Source organism: Rhineura floridana, chromosome 6, assembly GCF_030035675.1.
Source record: "Rhineura floridana isolate rRhiFlo1 chromosome 6, rRhiFlo1.hap2, whole genome shotgun sequence".
In the NCBI taxonomy this organism is placed as follows: Eukaryota; Metazoa; Chordata; class Lepidosauria; order Squamata; family Rhineuridae; genus Rhineura; species Rhineura floridana.
In genome coordinates this window covers 153,914,745-153,930,331 of record NC_084485.1, presented here as the reverse complement: position 1 = coordinate 153,930,331, position 15,587 = coordinate 153,914,745, and the positions used below count along the sequence as shown (strand labels likewise).

At 44.5% G+C, this 15,587-nt stretch overlaps 1 protein-coding gene across 7 annotated transcripts in view; it reads right to left on the bottom strand.

Annotated features, from left to right (window-relative positions):
• Positions 1-15,587, bottom strand: part of BRINP2 (BMP/retinoic acid inducible neural specific 2) — a 165,966-nt gene that overhangs the window by 51,570 nt on the left and 98,809 nt on the right. For 6 of the 7 annotated variants that reach the window (XM_061634189.1, XM_061634184.1, XM_061634191.1 and 3 more), the window contains exon 2: positions 14,795-15,135. In XM_061634189.1, coding sequence (XP_061490173.1) covers positions 14,795-15,060 — 266 coding nt within the window. In that variant the 5' untranslated portion in view covers positions 15,061-15,135. The remainder of the gene's footprint in view (positions 1-14,794; positions 15,136-15,587) is intronic. The other variant, XM_061634185.1, reaches the window with a different exon arrangement.

Sequence of the window (15,587 nt, the reverse complement as noted above, 5' to 3'; positions counted from 1 at the left end):
AGCCTGACCAATGTTCCTTCAACAGTGGGGTTTTTATCCTGCCAATGTGACAGCAACTTTAATGGTTCACAGGTGGAGGCCAATTATAAGGTAAGTGCGTCTTTGATTGGGCAATTTCTTTAATCTGTGTAAACCGGGCGTTTCCACAGCACAGGGGTTGAATTTGAACTCATGCAAGCAATATGTTTCAATTTTTTTATGTTTCTTACAAATATTTCCCAACATAAAACCAATGTCACCTTACAATAATTGATTTTGAGTTTCAGTGTTTCAAAATAAAGTATCATAAACAACGAAATAACAATGTACCATTTGTAACTCAGTAATATGAGAGCATTGGTCCGGGGTCTGAGTACTTTTGCAAGACAGTGTAAATCTAAAAGCACAAATAGATGTAAACTCTACATGTAGTAGCATCAAGTTTATTTAATCCTGCCTGGGGCAGACCGTGATGAGGGAGCCATCTCTATTTTGTTACTGAACTTTCCATGAAATGAATGAATGCTAAGACACTTTCTGGGATCCTATAAATTAAAGCCCGCTTCAGGGGGTAGTAAACACATGGAGGAGGACAATGGGGAAGAGCCCACCATCTCTGCTCCCCTCAACCAACATTTCCATCACCTTCCAACTCATAGAGGGTGACTTTCTACAGCCTTTTGTATTTATGGAGGCTCCCTGAAATACAAAGGGAGGCTCCCCACTGCAAAAAGTCACCTTGCATGAGTTGGAAGGTAACAGAAACTCAGCAGAGAGGGGGGTGGTAGTGCTAGCATGCTCACCTCCGCTGCCCTTATCACATATTTTCATTACTACTACTACTACTACTTTATTTATATATAAATAAGAGACTTACACAGTAAACAAAATTTTAAAATGTAACATTGGAAGATGGCATAAGTTTAGTGCATATGTGAAACTACTTACTCCAGATGTCAAATCTTTACTGCTCAGCCAAAGGCCATCAGCAGTCATATAATACTATAATAAAATACCACTCAAATTATGATTAAAACATATGAATAGTATAATCCATTGTAATATCCAACATATATACAATATACTCTATGAGGATGATGATAGCTACAACATTCACTATTTTTTTTAAAAAAAGGTTCTTGCCCATGTATAATTTAACGCAACACTTTAACCACAGAATCGACAATCCCCTACTGACTTTCTTCACCTCCCCTTCATTATTCTAAATCATATTCACAGTCAATCATCGGATTCTCCGTGTGGTTGGAGGGCCCATTAAGATGGTCCGCCCCAGGCGTCTGATAGATCCTGATGGATTCCTGAATGCGCTTGGGGACACGTTGGAGCAAGCACACAGCCACTCGGCTGAAGCCCTGGTGGAGGGCTGGAATGCCGCGATAACTGGGGCATTAGACCGAGTTGCTCCAAAATGCCCTCTCCCCCTGAACAGAACTCAGACGGCACCGTGGTTTACCCCACGGTTGTGAACTCTGAGGCGGGAGGTGAGACGGCTAGAGCGCCGGTGGCGGAAATCTCGCTCTGAGGACGATCGAACACATGTTAGAGCTGCTGCAGCATCCTATCATGTGGCAATAAGGGCAGCAAAAAAAGATTTTTATGCTGCCTCTATTGCATCTGCAGAGTGTTGTCCCAGGAGACTGTTCCAAGTGGTCCGGAGCCTGGTCGGTCCAGCTGCTCCGGTACCGATGCAGCATGATAAGGTCTCCTGTGACGAGTTTGCTAAATACTTTGCGGATAAAATCGATCGTATTAAAAGTGATATTCCGTACACTGTGGATACAGGGAGTGAGCCAGAGGTGACCAGTGTTGCTTCGGTGGCGTGGGATCGGTTCCAGCTTCTTCCCTCTGATGAAGTGGACAAGGTGCTTTCAACCCTAAAGCCAACCACCTGCTTACTCGATCCTTGCCCTTCGTGGCTCATTATGAGCTGCAAAGATAGACTGGGTGAGGGGATCAAGCTGGTGGTAAATACATCGCTTGAAGAGGGAGTAATGCCATCAGTGCTCAAGGAGGCGATAATAAAACCAATCTTAAAAAAGCCCTCCTTGGACCCTCAAGATCTGAATAACTTTCGCCCAGTCTCAAATGTGCCATTCTTAGGCAAGGCGATTGAGCGGGTGGTGGCTAGGCAGTTGCAAGCACACTTGGAAGAAGCGGATTATCTGGATCCATTTCAGTCGGGCTTCAGACCGAGGCATGGGACTGAAACAGCCTTGGTCGCCTTGGTAGATGATATGAGGAGGGCGTGGGATAGAGGCGAATGCACCTTCCTTGTCCTTCTTTATCTCTCAGCGGCTTTTGATACCGTTGACCATGCTATCCTCTTGGACCGCCTGCAGAGGTTAGGCATAGGGGGCACTGTATTGCAGTGGTTCCATTCCTTCCTCTCTGGGAGATACCAAAGAGTAGCACTGGAGGAGGAGGTTTCGGATCCCTGGCCTCTCACTTGCGGGGTGCCACAGGGTTCTATCCTCTCTCCAATGCTCTTTAACATCTATATAAAGCCGCTGGGGGCAATCATCAGGAGATTTGGGCTGCAGTGTCATCAGTATGCGGATGACACGCAGCTCTATCTCTCATTTAAATCTTCACCGAGGTTGGCTGTGGAAACCCTGTCCAAGTGTCTGGAGTCGGTGAGTGGCTGGATGGGAAGGAATAAGCTGAAGCTGAATCCTGACAAAACCGAGGTGCTGTTTGTGGGAGACAAGGGAAGGTTGGGGGATATAGACCTGGTGCTTAACGGAGTACGTTTGCCCCTGAAAGACCAGGTCCGTAGCCTGGGGGTCATTCTTGACTCCCAGCTGTCCATGGAGGCTCAAGTTTCAGCTGTGAGCCGGGCAGCTCTGTATCAACTCCATCTGATACGGAGGCTACGCCCCTACCTTCCCAACCATCTGCTCCCACCGGTGGTACATGCCCTGGTCACCACTCGCCTAGACTACTGTAATGCGCTCTACGTGGGGTTACCCTTAAAAACGGTTCGGAAGTTACAACTGGTACAGAATGCGGCGGCTCGTCTGATTAAAGGCAGCTGCCGGCAAGATCACATCACTCCTGTGTTGAAGGAGTTGCACTGGTTACCGGTTGTTTACCGAGCCTAATTCAAGGTGTTGGTCTTAACCTTTAAAACCCTATACGGTTGTGGCCCAGTCTATCTGAAGGAGCGCCTCCAGCATCGTCAGGGATGCCGCTCAACAAGATCAGCCTCAGAAGACCTTCTCTTGATCCCACCGGTTAAAACAGCTAGACTGGTGAGGACTAGAGAGAGGGCCTTCTCAATAGTGGCCCCCACCCTGTGGAACTCTCTCCCAAATGATCTACGCCATGCCCCGTCTATGATGAGCTTCCGCCGGACCTTGAAGACCTGGCTTTTCAGGGAGGCTTTTGGGGTGGGTTAGGTTTTTACTGTCTTTTAATTTTTTTAACTGTTTTATGTACTGTTTTTACCTTGTACGTCGCCCAGAGTGGCTGGCCATCCAGCCAGATGGGCGACTAATAAATTTAATAATAAATAAATAAAATAAAATTCTGCCCATTCCTTTTTAATAGCCAGAACTGTAACTAGAAAGCTATCTAGGTCAAATATGATCATACAGGTCTGGTTGAAACTACTCACTCCATATATGTACTGAAAAACAAGAGTTGGGTCAAAGCATACCCCCCACAATCAGGAGCAGCCAGTATGATGGGCCTTCCCAACACCAATTGCAGCTTACCTGGATGCTTTCATAACTGCAGTGGCCACAAGGCTGAGGCTTCAATCAGGCCTTTCCACCAGGGCACCCACACAGCCCCAACCTCACGGCTGTCCTGCTGTGCCCCAGCCCAATCCTGGGGTGGAGTGACACCAAGGTCAGGAGGTTGGCTCTGTGGTTCTGCCCCATCATACCAGCTGGTACTCACTAAAATGACTGAGATGGAGAATCTATGCCTTTGTAGTTTTACATGTTGTCCAGCTCAAAAGAAGATAAGAAGAGCCTGCTGCATCAGGCCAATGGCCTATCTAGTCCAATATCCTGTTTTCACAGTGGCAAATCAGATGCCTATGGGAAGCTTGAAAGCAGGACCTCAGTGGAGGTTCTTTTCCTAATTCTTCTGACCACATGTTAATTTATTTGCTGGAGCAGACAGAGGATTAGTGTAGCATGCCAAGCACCAAGCTCCATCTAAGGACCAGTTAGTATGAATGAGGTAATGCATGGAGACAATCCCTTGCTGCCTCCACTGCTGATTGTCTTGAATACCAGAAAACAGCAGGTCCCCTTTCCATAGTGGCTGGTGGGGATTGATCTTGGTGCTTGCTTCCTCCCACAAGAGAGCTGAGAGCTGGGGCGAGAAATCCCCAAGTGGTGCATGTCTTTGCAGCCTGCTGCCTTCTCCTAGCTGCAAGACAGGGAGGGGTGGCAGCTCAGGGAGCTGATTCCACACATCACCCCATAAACAGGGCAATGCCGATTGGCTCAGAATCAGATGTTTACAGAAGTACAAAAAAAGAGGTTCCTCCTGATTAATAACACCATTTGAGAGCTGCTGTAGTGTAATTGCTAAGAGGCAAAGCAATGATGTCTGTGGTTTCCATCTCACCTTTGCTAGGAACTCACAAGGTGAGCCTTAAACAAACCACTCTTTCAGTTTATCCTATGGAGATAATAATGATCTACCTTAGAAGGTGAATGTAAGGATTACAAGACGTGTGAAATGCTTGATACACTCAAAAGTGCTATATAAATGCTGAGTATTGCCATTACTAAGTTTGGTCTATGACCGTAAATAAAAATCAGTCAATCAATCAATATTGCTATTACTAAGTAGAGAGGATTATGTTTGTCCTTGCATTGCTGCTGTGGCCAATGCCCTCTCTGGACTTTTTAATACAATCTCCTGTCCCAAGAACTAACTAAAGCTGTTCTAACTTTGTTGTTGTTGTTATGTGCCTTCAAGTCAATTACGACTTATGGCGACCCTATGAATCAGTGACCTCCAAGAGCATCTGTCATTAACCACCCTAATCAGATCCTGTAAGTTCAGGTCTGTGGCTTCCTTTATGGAATCAATCCATCTCTTGTTTGGCTTTCCTCTTTTTCTACTCCCTTCTGTTTTTCCCAGCATTATTGTCTTTTCTAGTGAATCATGTTTTCTCATAACGTGTCCAAAGTATGATAACCTCAGTTTCATCATTTTAGCTTCCAGTGACAGTTCTGGATTAATTTGTTCTAACACCCAATTATTTGTCTTTTTCACGGTCCATGGTATGTGCAAAGCTCTCCTCCAGCACCACATTTCAAATGAGCTGATTTTTTTCTTATCCGCCTTTTTCACTGTCCAACTTTCACATCCATACATAGAGATTGGGAATACCATGGTCTGAATGATCCTGGCTTTAGTGTTCAGTGATACATCTTTATTTATTTATTTATTTATTAGACTTTTATACCGCCCGACTAGCTATAGCTCTCTGGGCGGTGAACACAAGATACAATAAAATCACACAATATAATACAGCAAAAACATATAAAAATAAGAACAATCTGAAATCAATTACAACAACATTTAAAAATTAAGTTAACTTAAATTAAAATGCCTCGGAAAAGAGGAAGGTTTTAACTTGGCGCCTAAAGGAAAGCAACGTCGGCGCCAAGCGCACCTCCTCAGGAAGACTGTTCCACAGTTCGGGGGCCACCACTGAGAAGGCCCTAGATCTTGTCACCACCTTTGCATCTGAGGACCTTTTCTAGTTCTCTCACAGCTGCCCTCCCCAGTCCTAGCCTTCTTCTGATTTCTTCACTATTGTCTCCATCTTGGTTAATCTGTGCTGAGGTATTGATAATCCTTGACAAGTTCAATGTCCTCATTGTCAACTGTAAAGTTACATAAATCTTCTGTTGTCATTATTTTAGTCTTCTTGATGTTCAGCTGTAGTCCAGCTTTTGTGCTTTCCTCTTTAACTTTCATCAGCATTCGTTTCAAATCATTACTGCTTTCTGCTAAGAGTATGGTATCGTCTGCATATCTTAAATTATTGATATTTCTCCCTCCAATTCTCATACCTCCTTCATCTTGGTCCAATCCCGCTTTCTGTATAATATGTTCTGCGTACAGATTAAACAAATAGGGTGATAAAATACACCCCTGTCTCACACCCTTTCCGATGGGGAACCAATCGGTTTCTCCATATTCTGTCCTTACAGTACCCTCTTGTGCAGAGTATAGGTTGCGCATCGGGACAATCAGGTGCTGTGGGACCCCCATTTCTTTTAAAGCATTCCATAGTTTTTCATGATCTACACAGTCAAAGGCTTTGCTGTAGTCTATAAAGCACAGGGTGATTTTCTTCTGAAATTCCTTGCTCAGTTCCATTATCCAACGTATGTTTGCCATATGATCTCTGGTGCCTCTTCCCTTTCTAAATCCAGCTTGGACGTCTGGCATTTCTCGCTCCATATATGGTAATTTATTTTTATTTATTTTATTTTATTAAGCTTATATACCGCCCGACTAGCAAACAGCTCTCTGGGCGGTGAACATAAAAACATATACAATAATAAAATTACAGGATCTAATACAACAAGTATATAAAAGTACACCATCTAAAATAACATTACAACATTTACTCAAATTAACTTAGATTAAAATGCCTCAGAGAAGAGAAAGGTTTTAACCTGGCGCCGAAAGGATAATAGTGTCGGCGCCAGGCGTACCTCCTCGGAGAGACTATTCCACAATTCAGGGGCCACCACTGAGAAGGCCCTAGATCTTGTTACTACCCTCCGGGCCTCTCTATGGGTCGGGACCCGGAGGAGGGCCTTCGTAGTAGACCGTAGTGTACGAGCCGGTTCGTATCGGGAGAGGCGTTCCAGCAGATATCGTGGTCCCGCACCGTATAAGGCTTTATAGGTTAGTACCAACACTTTGAATCTGGCCCGGAAGCATATTGGAAGCCAGTGCAGGCGAGCCAGAACAGGTGTTATATGCTCAAACCGCTTGGTTCTTGTTAGCAGTCTGGCCGCCACATTTTGCACTAGCTGTAGCTTCCAAACCATCTTCAGAGGTAGCCCTACGTAGAGCGCATTGCAGTAGTCCAAACGTGAGGTTACCAGAGCATGTACCACTGATGTAAGGTCCTCCTTACTCAGATAGGGACGTAGCTGGGCTACCAACCGAAGTTGGTAGAACGCATTCCGTGCCACCGAGGCTACATGAGCCTTGAGTGATAGGGAAGAGTCTAAAACGGCTCCCAGACTACGAACCTGCTCCTTTAGGGGGAGTGTAACCCCGTCCAGGACAGGGTATGTATCCACCGTCTGACCAGAGAAACCATCCACCAGCAGCATCTCAGTCTTATCAGGATTGAGTCTCAGCTTGTTCGTTCTCATCCAGTCCATTGTCGCGTCCAGGCAACAGTTCAGCACATCGACCGCCTCACCTGAAGAAGATGAAAAGGAGAAGTAGAGCTGCGTGTCATCAGCGTACTGATGACAACGCACTCCAAAACTCCGGATGACTGGTAAGAGCCTTTGTTGTAGAATCTTGAGCATTACTTTACTTGCATGGGATATTAAGGCAATAGTTCGGTAATTACTGCATTCTCTGGGATCCCCTTTCTTTGGAAGTGGGATATATATTGAATGCTTCCAGTCTGTGGGTCATTGTTTAGTTTTCCATATTTCTTGACAAATTTTTGTCAAAATTTGGACAGATTCAGTCTCAGTAGCTTGTAGCAACTCTATTGGTATGCCGTCTATTCCTGGTGATTTGTTTCTTCCAAGAATTTTAAGAGCAGCTTTCACCTTGCATTCTAAAATTTCTGGTTCTTCATCATATGGTTCCTCCGTGAATGAATCTGTCATCCTTGCATCTCTTTTGTAGAGTTCTTCAGTGTATTGCTTCCATCTTCCTTTTATTTCATCTCGGTCAGTCAGTGTGTTTCCCTGTGGATTATTCAACATCCCTACTCATGGTTTAAATTTCCCTTTCATTTCTCTAATCTTTTGGAATAGGGCTCTTGTTCTTCCCATGTTGTTGTCCTTTTCTATTTCTATACAATAACTATTGTAATAGTTCTCTTTGTCCCTACGTATTAGTTGTTGTATAGTTGCATTTAGGGTTCTGACTGTGTTTCTATCTCCTTTTGCTTTTGCTTTCCTTCTCTCTTTAACCATTTTAAGAGTTTCTTCGGTCATCCATTGAGGTCTTTCTCTCTTTTTAACAAGAGGTATAGTCTTTTTGCATTCTTCCCTGATAATGTCCCTGACTTCATTCCATAGTTCTTCTGGTTCTCTGTCAACTAAGTTGAAAGCCTCAAACCTGTTCCTTATTTGATCTTCTTCTGGGATGTTATTTAAATTGTATTTTGGCATTGTGAGTGCTTTGTTGTTCTTCTTTAGCTTTACTCTGATTTTTGATACAATCAGTTCATTATCTGTACCGCAGTCTGCTCCTGGTCTTGTTTTTGCAGAAAGTATGGAACTTCTCTGTGATAGCTGATCTTCTGTTTCCAATTCTATAATCAATTTGATTCCTATATTGACCATCTGGTGATGTCCACGTGTACAGTCGTCTTTTTGGTTGCTCAAAAAATGTGTTGGCAAGAAACAAATCATTGGCTTCACAGAATTCAATAAGTCTTTCTCCTGCTTCATTTCTGTCTCCTAGGCCCCATTTCCCCACAATTCCTAGTTCTTCTCTGTTCCCTACTTTTGCATTCCAGTCCCCCGTGATTATCATCATATCTTGTTTTGGTGTGTGATCAATTTCCTTCTGTACTTCTGCATAAAATCTCTCCAATTCTTCTTCTTCTGCGTTTGATGTTGGAGCGTAGACTTGGATGATGGTTATGTTAATAGGTTTCCCATTTAATCTCATTGATATCACTCGCTCAGACTTTGCATTGTAGCTCCTAATTGCTTTTGCTACATCACTTTTCACTATTAAAGCAACCCCGTTTCTTCTTGATTTCTCATTTCCTGCATAAAATATTTTGTAGTTGCCTGATTGAAAATGTCCCATTCCAGTCCATCTTAATTCACTCACGCCAAGTATTGTAATGTTGATACGCTCCATTTCTTGCTTGACAATTTCTAACTTTCCCTGGTTCATGCTTCTCACATTCCATGTTCCATTGTGTGCATCATACAACTCTGGACTCTCCTTTTGCATCTGTGCACATCAGCCTCTGGGCTTCCTTTCGGCTTTGACACAGCTGCGTCATTAGTCACAGCGCTACTCGTACTTGTCCGTTGTTCTTCCCCAGTAGCTCGGTGAGTGCCTTCTGATCTGGGGGTCTCATCTCATGTTGCATTTTGGATACTGTGTTCATAGGGTTTTCGTGGTAAGAGATATTCAGAGGTGGTTTACCATTGGCTTCCTCTGAGTTTGGATGCATCGTAGCCTGGTGTTTCAGCTTTGACCATTCCGCCTTGGGTGCCCCTGCTAGGAGGCTAGCCTCTTGGTCTAGACTCCTGACAGCATTGCTCTCAGCTTCTTCAACACTCTCAAACCCCCTCACCACGTTAAGGTGTGCATCCTAAAGGGGGTGTTCTAACTTAAGGGATTTCAATTTAAACACAGCTTGAGTACAAGATTTTCTTTTGAATAGTGGCTATCCTGTGGGTCTACAAAACCTCAAAAAGCTGAAAGCAGATGTGGCCTTCCTTCAGGAAATGCACATCCGCTCAGAGAAGGATAGACTGTGTAAAGAATGGGTAGGGGAAGTGTATGCTAACAGGTCATCTAAAAAGTCCTGGGGGGGGGAAGGGTAACCATACTGCTCCAAAGGAAGGTCCCTCTCTCAGTTCTGTATGTAATAGTGGACCAGGAGGGCCAGTATCTCATCTCACTGTAAAGGTACACCTGGCAGCATATGCCTTGTGAACTTATGGACCTAAATGCAGATGCCCCAGCAGTATCTTATGATTGTTTCCAATACTTTGTACTCTTTAACTACACTCATTTAATATTCGGGGGGGATTTCAATGAAAACTTGGAGCCTTTCCTTGATCATAAGATTCACCTTCCCCCCAAAAAACTCCTCTTCAGTCTGCACTTAAGTCTGAGCATACATGGAGGATCAGGGCCTGATTGATATTTGGCAGCTCCTGTATCCCACAGATAGGTGGCGCGTGCGGAAGGGGCTTATTGATGCCTGTGTTGACTATATTATGGGTGTGTGCCTGGGAGCTCCCTCTCTGTGATCTGCGGCAGGGTCAGGAGCTGATGCTGATGCAGATAACAGAATGGGAGCGCTACCCTCCCACCCTAAGGAGGGGCCCTTCAGGGGCCCTTTACCAAGGCCCAACCTGGCTGCCTTCTGGCACTGGCCCTGAGTTCAATTCATATTTAGCCCAACTCAGCTCTGCACAGGACATCTTGAAGGGTTGAGCTAAATACAGGGTGAGCAAATATGCTTCCCTAAGGGGCAGATGCCCCCCCCACCATCTTGGTTGGTGGCAGGCATGTATACATAGTGCACACATCATTCACAGGGACAGGAGAGGTAGGTGGGACACACGGGAGGGCTTATTAGCCCCACGCTGCCTGTATGGGGGTTGGACTATGGCGCCACAGGCCTGGGGCAGGCTGGTGACCAAGGGCCCTGTCATGCCTGGTGCTGGCCCTGATTGAACTCACTCCTTGCCTCTAAGGCAGACTTTGCTCTGGCCTGCCTACAGCAGAGATACTGGGAAAGGAGGGAGAAGCCCAAGTGGTTGTTGGCCTACTGTTTACATCAACAGCAGATTAGGATCCATATTCCTTTGATAAACGACTAGCAAGGGAAGAATTTTGTAATGGCCACAGATATTACTATCCAGTTCCAGAACTTCTGTTCTGCCTTGTATGAGGGTGGAGACAGTGTGTCTGTGGCAGAGGTTACCAATTTTCTTGCTCGTTTGGGCCTACCTCACTTAGATGCAGACCAGGCAGCCTACCTTGCTGAGCTACTAAGTCAGAAAGATCATTAAGTGGATGAAGAATGGGAAGGCACCGGGTCTGGATGGTTTCCCTGTCCAGAGGCATAAAATGCACTTGGATCCCTTCTCACCCAAATTGTTGTCAGTTTATAGGGAAGCTACGGAACAAAAAAATTTCCCTCCGCCCTTTCTATGAGGCACACATTTCTATTAAGACCCTACCTCATGCTCCAGTTATTGACCAATCACACATTCATATTATATACATAATAAAAATATGTGTCTGGATAAGCTTGCCTAAACATTTTTTCAAGCAGGTGTTGAAAACAGTATAATGAAGGCATCTGCCTACTATTTATGAACAATTTAACAAGAAACAAACATGGACCAACCAGCATGAGTAATGAAGAGCCTTCAATATTCTCAAAGGTCAAGAGTTGGGCTTAAACAAGGCTAATTTTGACATGGAAAATATCATGGATAGCTAGACTTTGCTTTTATTCTCCCCATATGTTGTAATTAGTCCAAGATGGGAATGGCTGTTCCATCCTCCTTTGCAAGAACTCTAAAGCAGTTGTCTCAAATGGAAGTGTCCACACAGATCTTTATTTTATATTTTATTTATTATTACATTACTTCTATTACTACTACCACTACTACTTTGGGGTAAGCCTTTCCGTTGCCATTGTACTTTGATGGAAGTAGCTCGCATGGAAGACAGCCATCACAATTAATAACATAGATGTGTGACAGACACATTCTAAAATCTCTCTTTGGAAGGAGTACAGCTGCCAGCTCTCTTGTCCCCAAAGGAGTTGTCAATCTAAAATGATTGCTTTTCCAGTCTAATTTTGATGCCTGGGCAGCTCTGTTGCAGCTTGCTCAAATGAGCAAGTCAAGTGAGTAAGCAGGCAAACTTCAACAGATTTTTTTTTAAAAAAATAAAAAAATAACTGAACCACTGACCTTGTCTCGCACAACAGGCTTTGCTCATTTTCTCTGACAAAAGTCACTGAAATATTTATGACCATTCTTCGTAGTTAAATAGCATGAGGTCTACTCAAGGCAATCCCCAAATGTTGACAATCAAGCTGTATTCCAGAAGCTCTCTATGCCAAATTTGAGTCTGGTAAATATAATTCCAAATTAGGCATTTTATGAGTTAAGCTCTAAACCCCCCCTTCCCCAAGCATTTTGTTTTGTTTTGTTCTCAAGAGGCCCTTCTTTTCCACTTTTTCCCCTGTGAAAGTGATTCTCATACTGTGGGATGAACCTTCCTAGCAGGGGGTTTCCTGTAGAGCAGGGGTAGGGAATCTCTTTCAGCCCAAGGACCACATTCCCTTCTGGATAATCTTCTGAGGGCCACATGCCAGTGATGGGCAGGGCCAGAGACAAAAATGAGCAGAGCAATGAATGTAAACCTGACCTTTACACAGTACTCTGGCTTCTACACACTCTCACTGCCCTCTCTATCCTCCATCCAGACAGACCAGAGGCATTACCAGAGTTCAAGGACACATTATCACCAGGCAAAAACATTCAAGGTGCCAAGCAGGGAGTGTGGCCTGTGGAGAGTTTTGGGAGCCAGCCAGAGAGGCCTGGACAACCACATTGGGCCTCCAGGCCTGATATTCCCCACCTATGCTATACTGTGTAAGCACAAAATTCCAGAGGGGATAAGATCCTGAGGGTGCCTTCCTTCCTCACTAGCAAAGGCTTGGGTGGATTGAATGTCCATGCCAGAGGAGGATCCTAAGTGACCCCAATTGGATCTCTGTGTGTGACAATATCTTCAGGCCCCACCAAGAAAAAGCTAAAGCTTTGTTGAGATGGCTCCCTACGTATGGTTTTAAGAGGTGCCAAAGATACTCTGTTTTATTCCTCTTCTAATGCGAGTGTTGGGTTAGTATCCTGATTCCACAGAAGCAAGTGTATGAGCTTTGTAGACAACCACCTTTACAAGGTAATCTGTGTGGAGCATTTGGTGCTGGGATGGATGAATCAAGAGAGTAAGTTTAGAAGAGGCGTCTATATTCAAAAAGTTTGAGAAACACTGCTCTCATGCCCCCCCCCCAAAAAAATCAGTTGCAAAATACAAACACAATCCAGATGTAAGGGTGACAAAACAGTTCTGCATAGGAAGTGCTACTTTTTCAATATGGATGATACACATTTCAAGCCAGACTGAGATAGGAGAATTAAAAAATTAACTTTTGTTGGCCCTCAGGCTATCCTGCCTGTGGTTGAGTTGTGATAATGGTTCAGTTTGGTCTGAGTTAACTCTTTTGCTGGATCCAAGGAAAGGGGCGTTCTACTGATGCACAGCAACATCAAACTATCCAGCACAGTTTTTGTATCTGACAATTGCAGCTGACCTCTCCCTTCCAGCAAAAATTGCCACTGTACCATAGTGTAGTCAGGGATGGATGATGAATCGGTTACTTTTGGTTTCCCTGGCTTTCTTATTTTTTCAGTCTTAAATTCAGTTCACCCCGTTTCTGTATAAGTTTACGCTTCTTTTTTTTAAGTCTACATGAACATTGGTACACATTTCCATACATATTTCTTCTAATATACTCATTTTTGCAACAATTTCCCCTACCATAATGTATTTTTGTACGATTTCCCTCAACATACATTTTTGTCAGTACATTTCCTTAATATGTGCATTTTTGTATTGATCTTTTGGTTGGAGAACTAGCACCGCAAAATTCAGAGAAGGACAAATTTTCAAGGATAGCTGCATTTCAATTTGTTATTGGTTTGGGATATGCACCTCACATTTCCTCATCTACCTTTCTAACATCTATAGACATAAATACAGACGCCCGTAGGGCCTATACCTATACTGCAAAGTAATATTGGGTTTTCATAAAGAATCCTGGGGATTATTGTAGACTAAGCAGGGGGGGAAATGATAATAAACTGAGTCCGAATCCTGACAAGCTGTAGGTACTGCTGGTGGGCACTTCTTGGATCCAAGAACTGGGAAGGTGGCCTATGCTGTGTAGGGTTGCAGTGCCCCTGAACCACCAGGTATGCCAGCTAGGGGTGGTCCTGTAACCAACACTGTTACTGGAAGCCCAGGTGGTTGCAATGGTGAAGACTGTCTAATTTCAGCTGTGGCTAGCTCACCAGCTATGGCCCTTCCTACACAAGGATGGCCTGTCACAGCAGTCCACACTCTGGTAACCTCCCTCTTAAATTACTGCAATGTGCTCCAAGTGGGGCTACCCTTAAAGATAGTCAGGAAGGTGCAAATGATCTAGGATGTGATCTCTGGGCTTCTGGGTAGCACTGCAAGGTGGAATCATATTTCAGCAATCCTCAAAGAACTTGCACAGGCTGCCTATTTGCTACCAGGCCCAGTTAAGGTTTTGAATTTGGCCTATAAAGCCCTATACTTCCTGGGACCCAAATATGTATAGGACCACCTCTCCCAATATTCACCACCCTGGGGAGTCCCTGCCTGTGGTCCTGTCTATGACTATGGCACATTATGTGGTGACCCGAGACAGAGTCTTCTATCACGATGTCCCAGTTGTGAACTTCCTTCAGATTGTTCCCCTTGTACCAGCTTCGTTAGGCAGGGGTGAGTTAAGGTCTGCTCATTATGACTATATTTTTTATTTTATGTTTTTAATGTAAATGCGATGAAATATTGTATTTTTTTGGTTTGTTGTGCACTGGCCTGAGATCCCCTTGGGATTAAGGGTGGTTTGGAAATACAATGAATCAATCAATGTATATATAATCCCTTTCAGGCCATAGGCAAGATAATGCCAATGATGGAACTGATGGAAACATGCCAGGTCCTCGTCTTTTTCACTTGATAAGGCAAAAGCCTCCTGGGGCTTTATATCCTTGGCCTTGTCTCTTGGGCTTACCTGTAGATCCTGTACCTGGTGGTGAAACCCTGCCGATAGCGCTCCATGAAGTCAGCATACTCTGGGGCTCGATGAAATGGTCCTCGATCAGTGAGCAACCAGTCCAGTGGCACTTGGCTGGAGGAGGCTGCGGAGGCATGCTGTTCGTGTGGTGTGGCAACAGCTGTGGCTAGCCCCCGACACACCAGAGTCAGGAACAATACCAATGACACCCATGGGACCATCAGCCAGAGCCTGTTAAACTGAGCGCTGCACTGCCACCTCATGCTTCTCCTGTCCAGTTGGCTTCTTCATTCTCTCACCACTCCTTCCCTCTTGCCGCTCCTTCAGGATTTCCTGCACTGGGAAGGCACAAGGATAAGGAGATGGACCATGAATTATCCAGACAAGCTGCTGTGCTGAGAAAAGACTAGAGCAGGTCTGCACCACTTGTGGCCCAGTGAGCTGAGCGCCTGCAGCTTGCCCTTTTAGTTTGTAAGCGTAATGGGGGGGGGCTGTCTTTCCCTTTCTTTCTTGATGCAAGTCACTTTGGCAGATAGTAACTCTTTGAAAAACAGGATAAAAAAACACAGAAAATAAACTTAGGGTCCAACCGGAGGCCATGGCTTTGGTGCCTGAGGTAGAAAATCCAAATGGACACCTTTCATGGTAGTAAATAAATTAAATAACTGAACATTTTCTGTCTTGCAATGCTCCATTGAAATCTGTCACCCAAGGACGATGGCCTTGCCCTGCTACACAGTAGGAACAACATTGAGTTCAGTTCCCATAAAACTATGTTGACATCCATCTG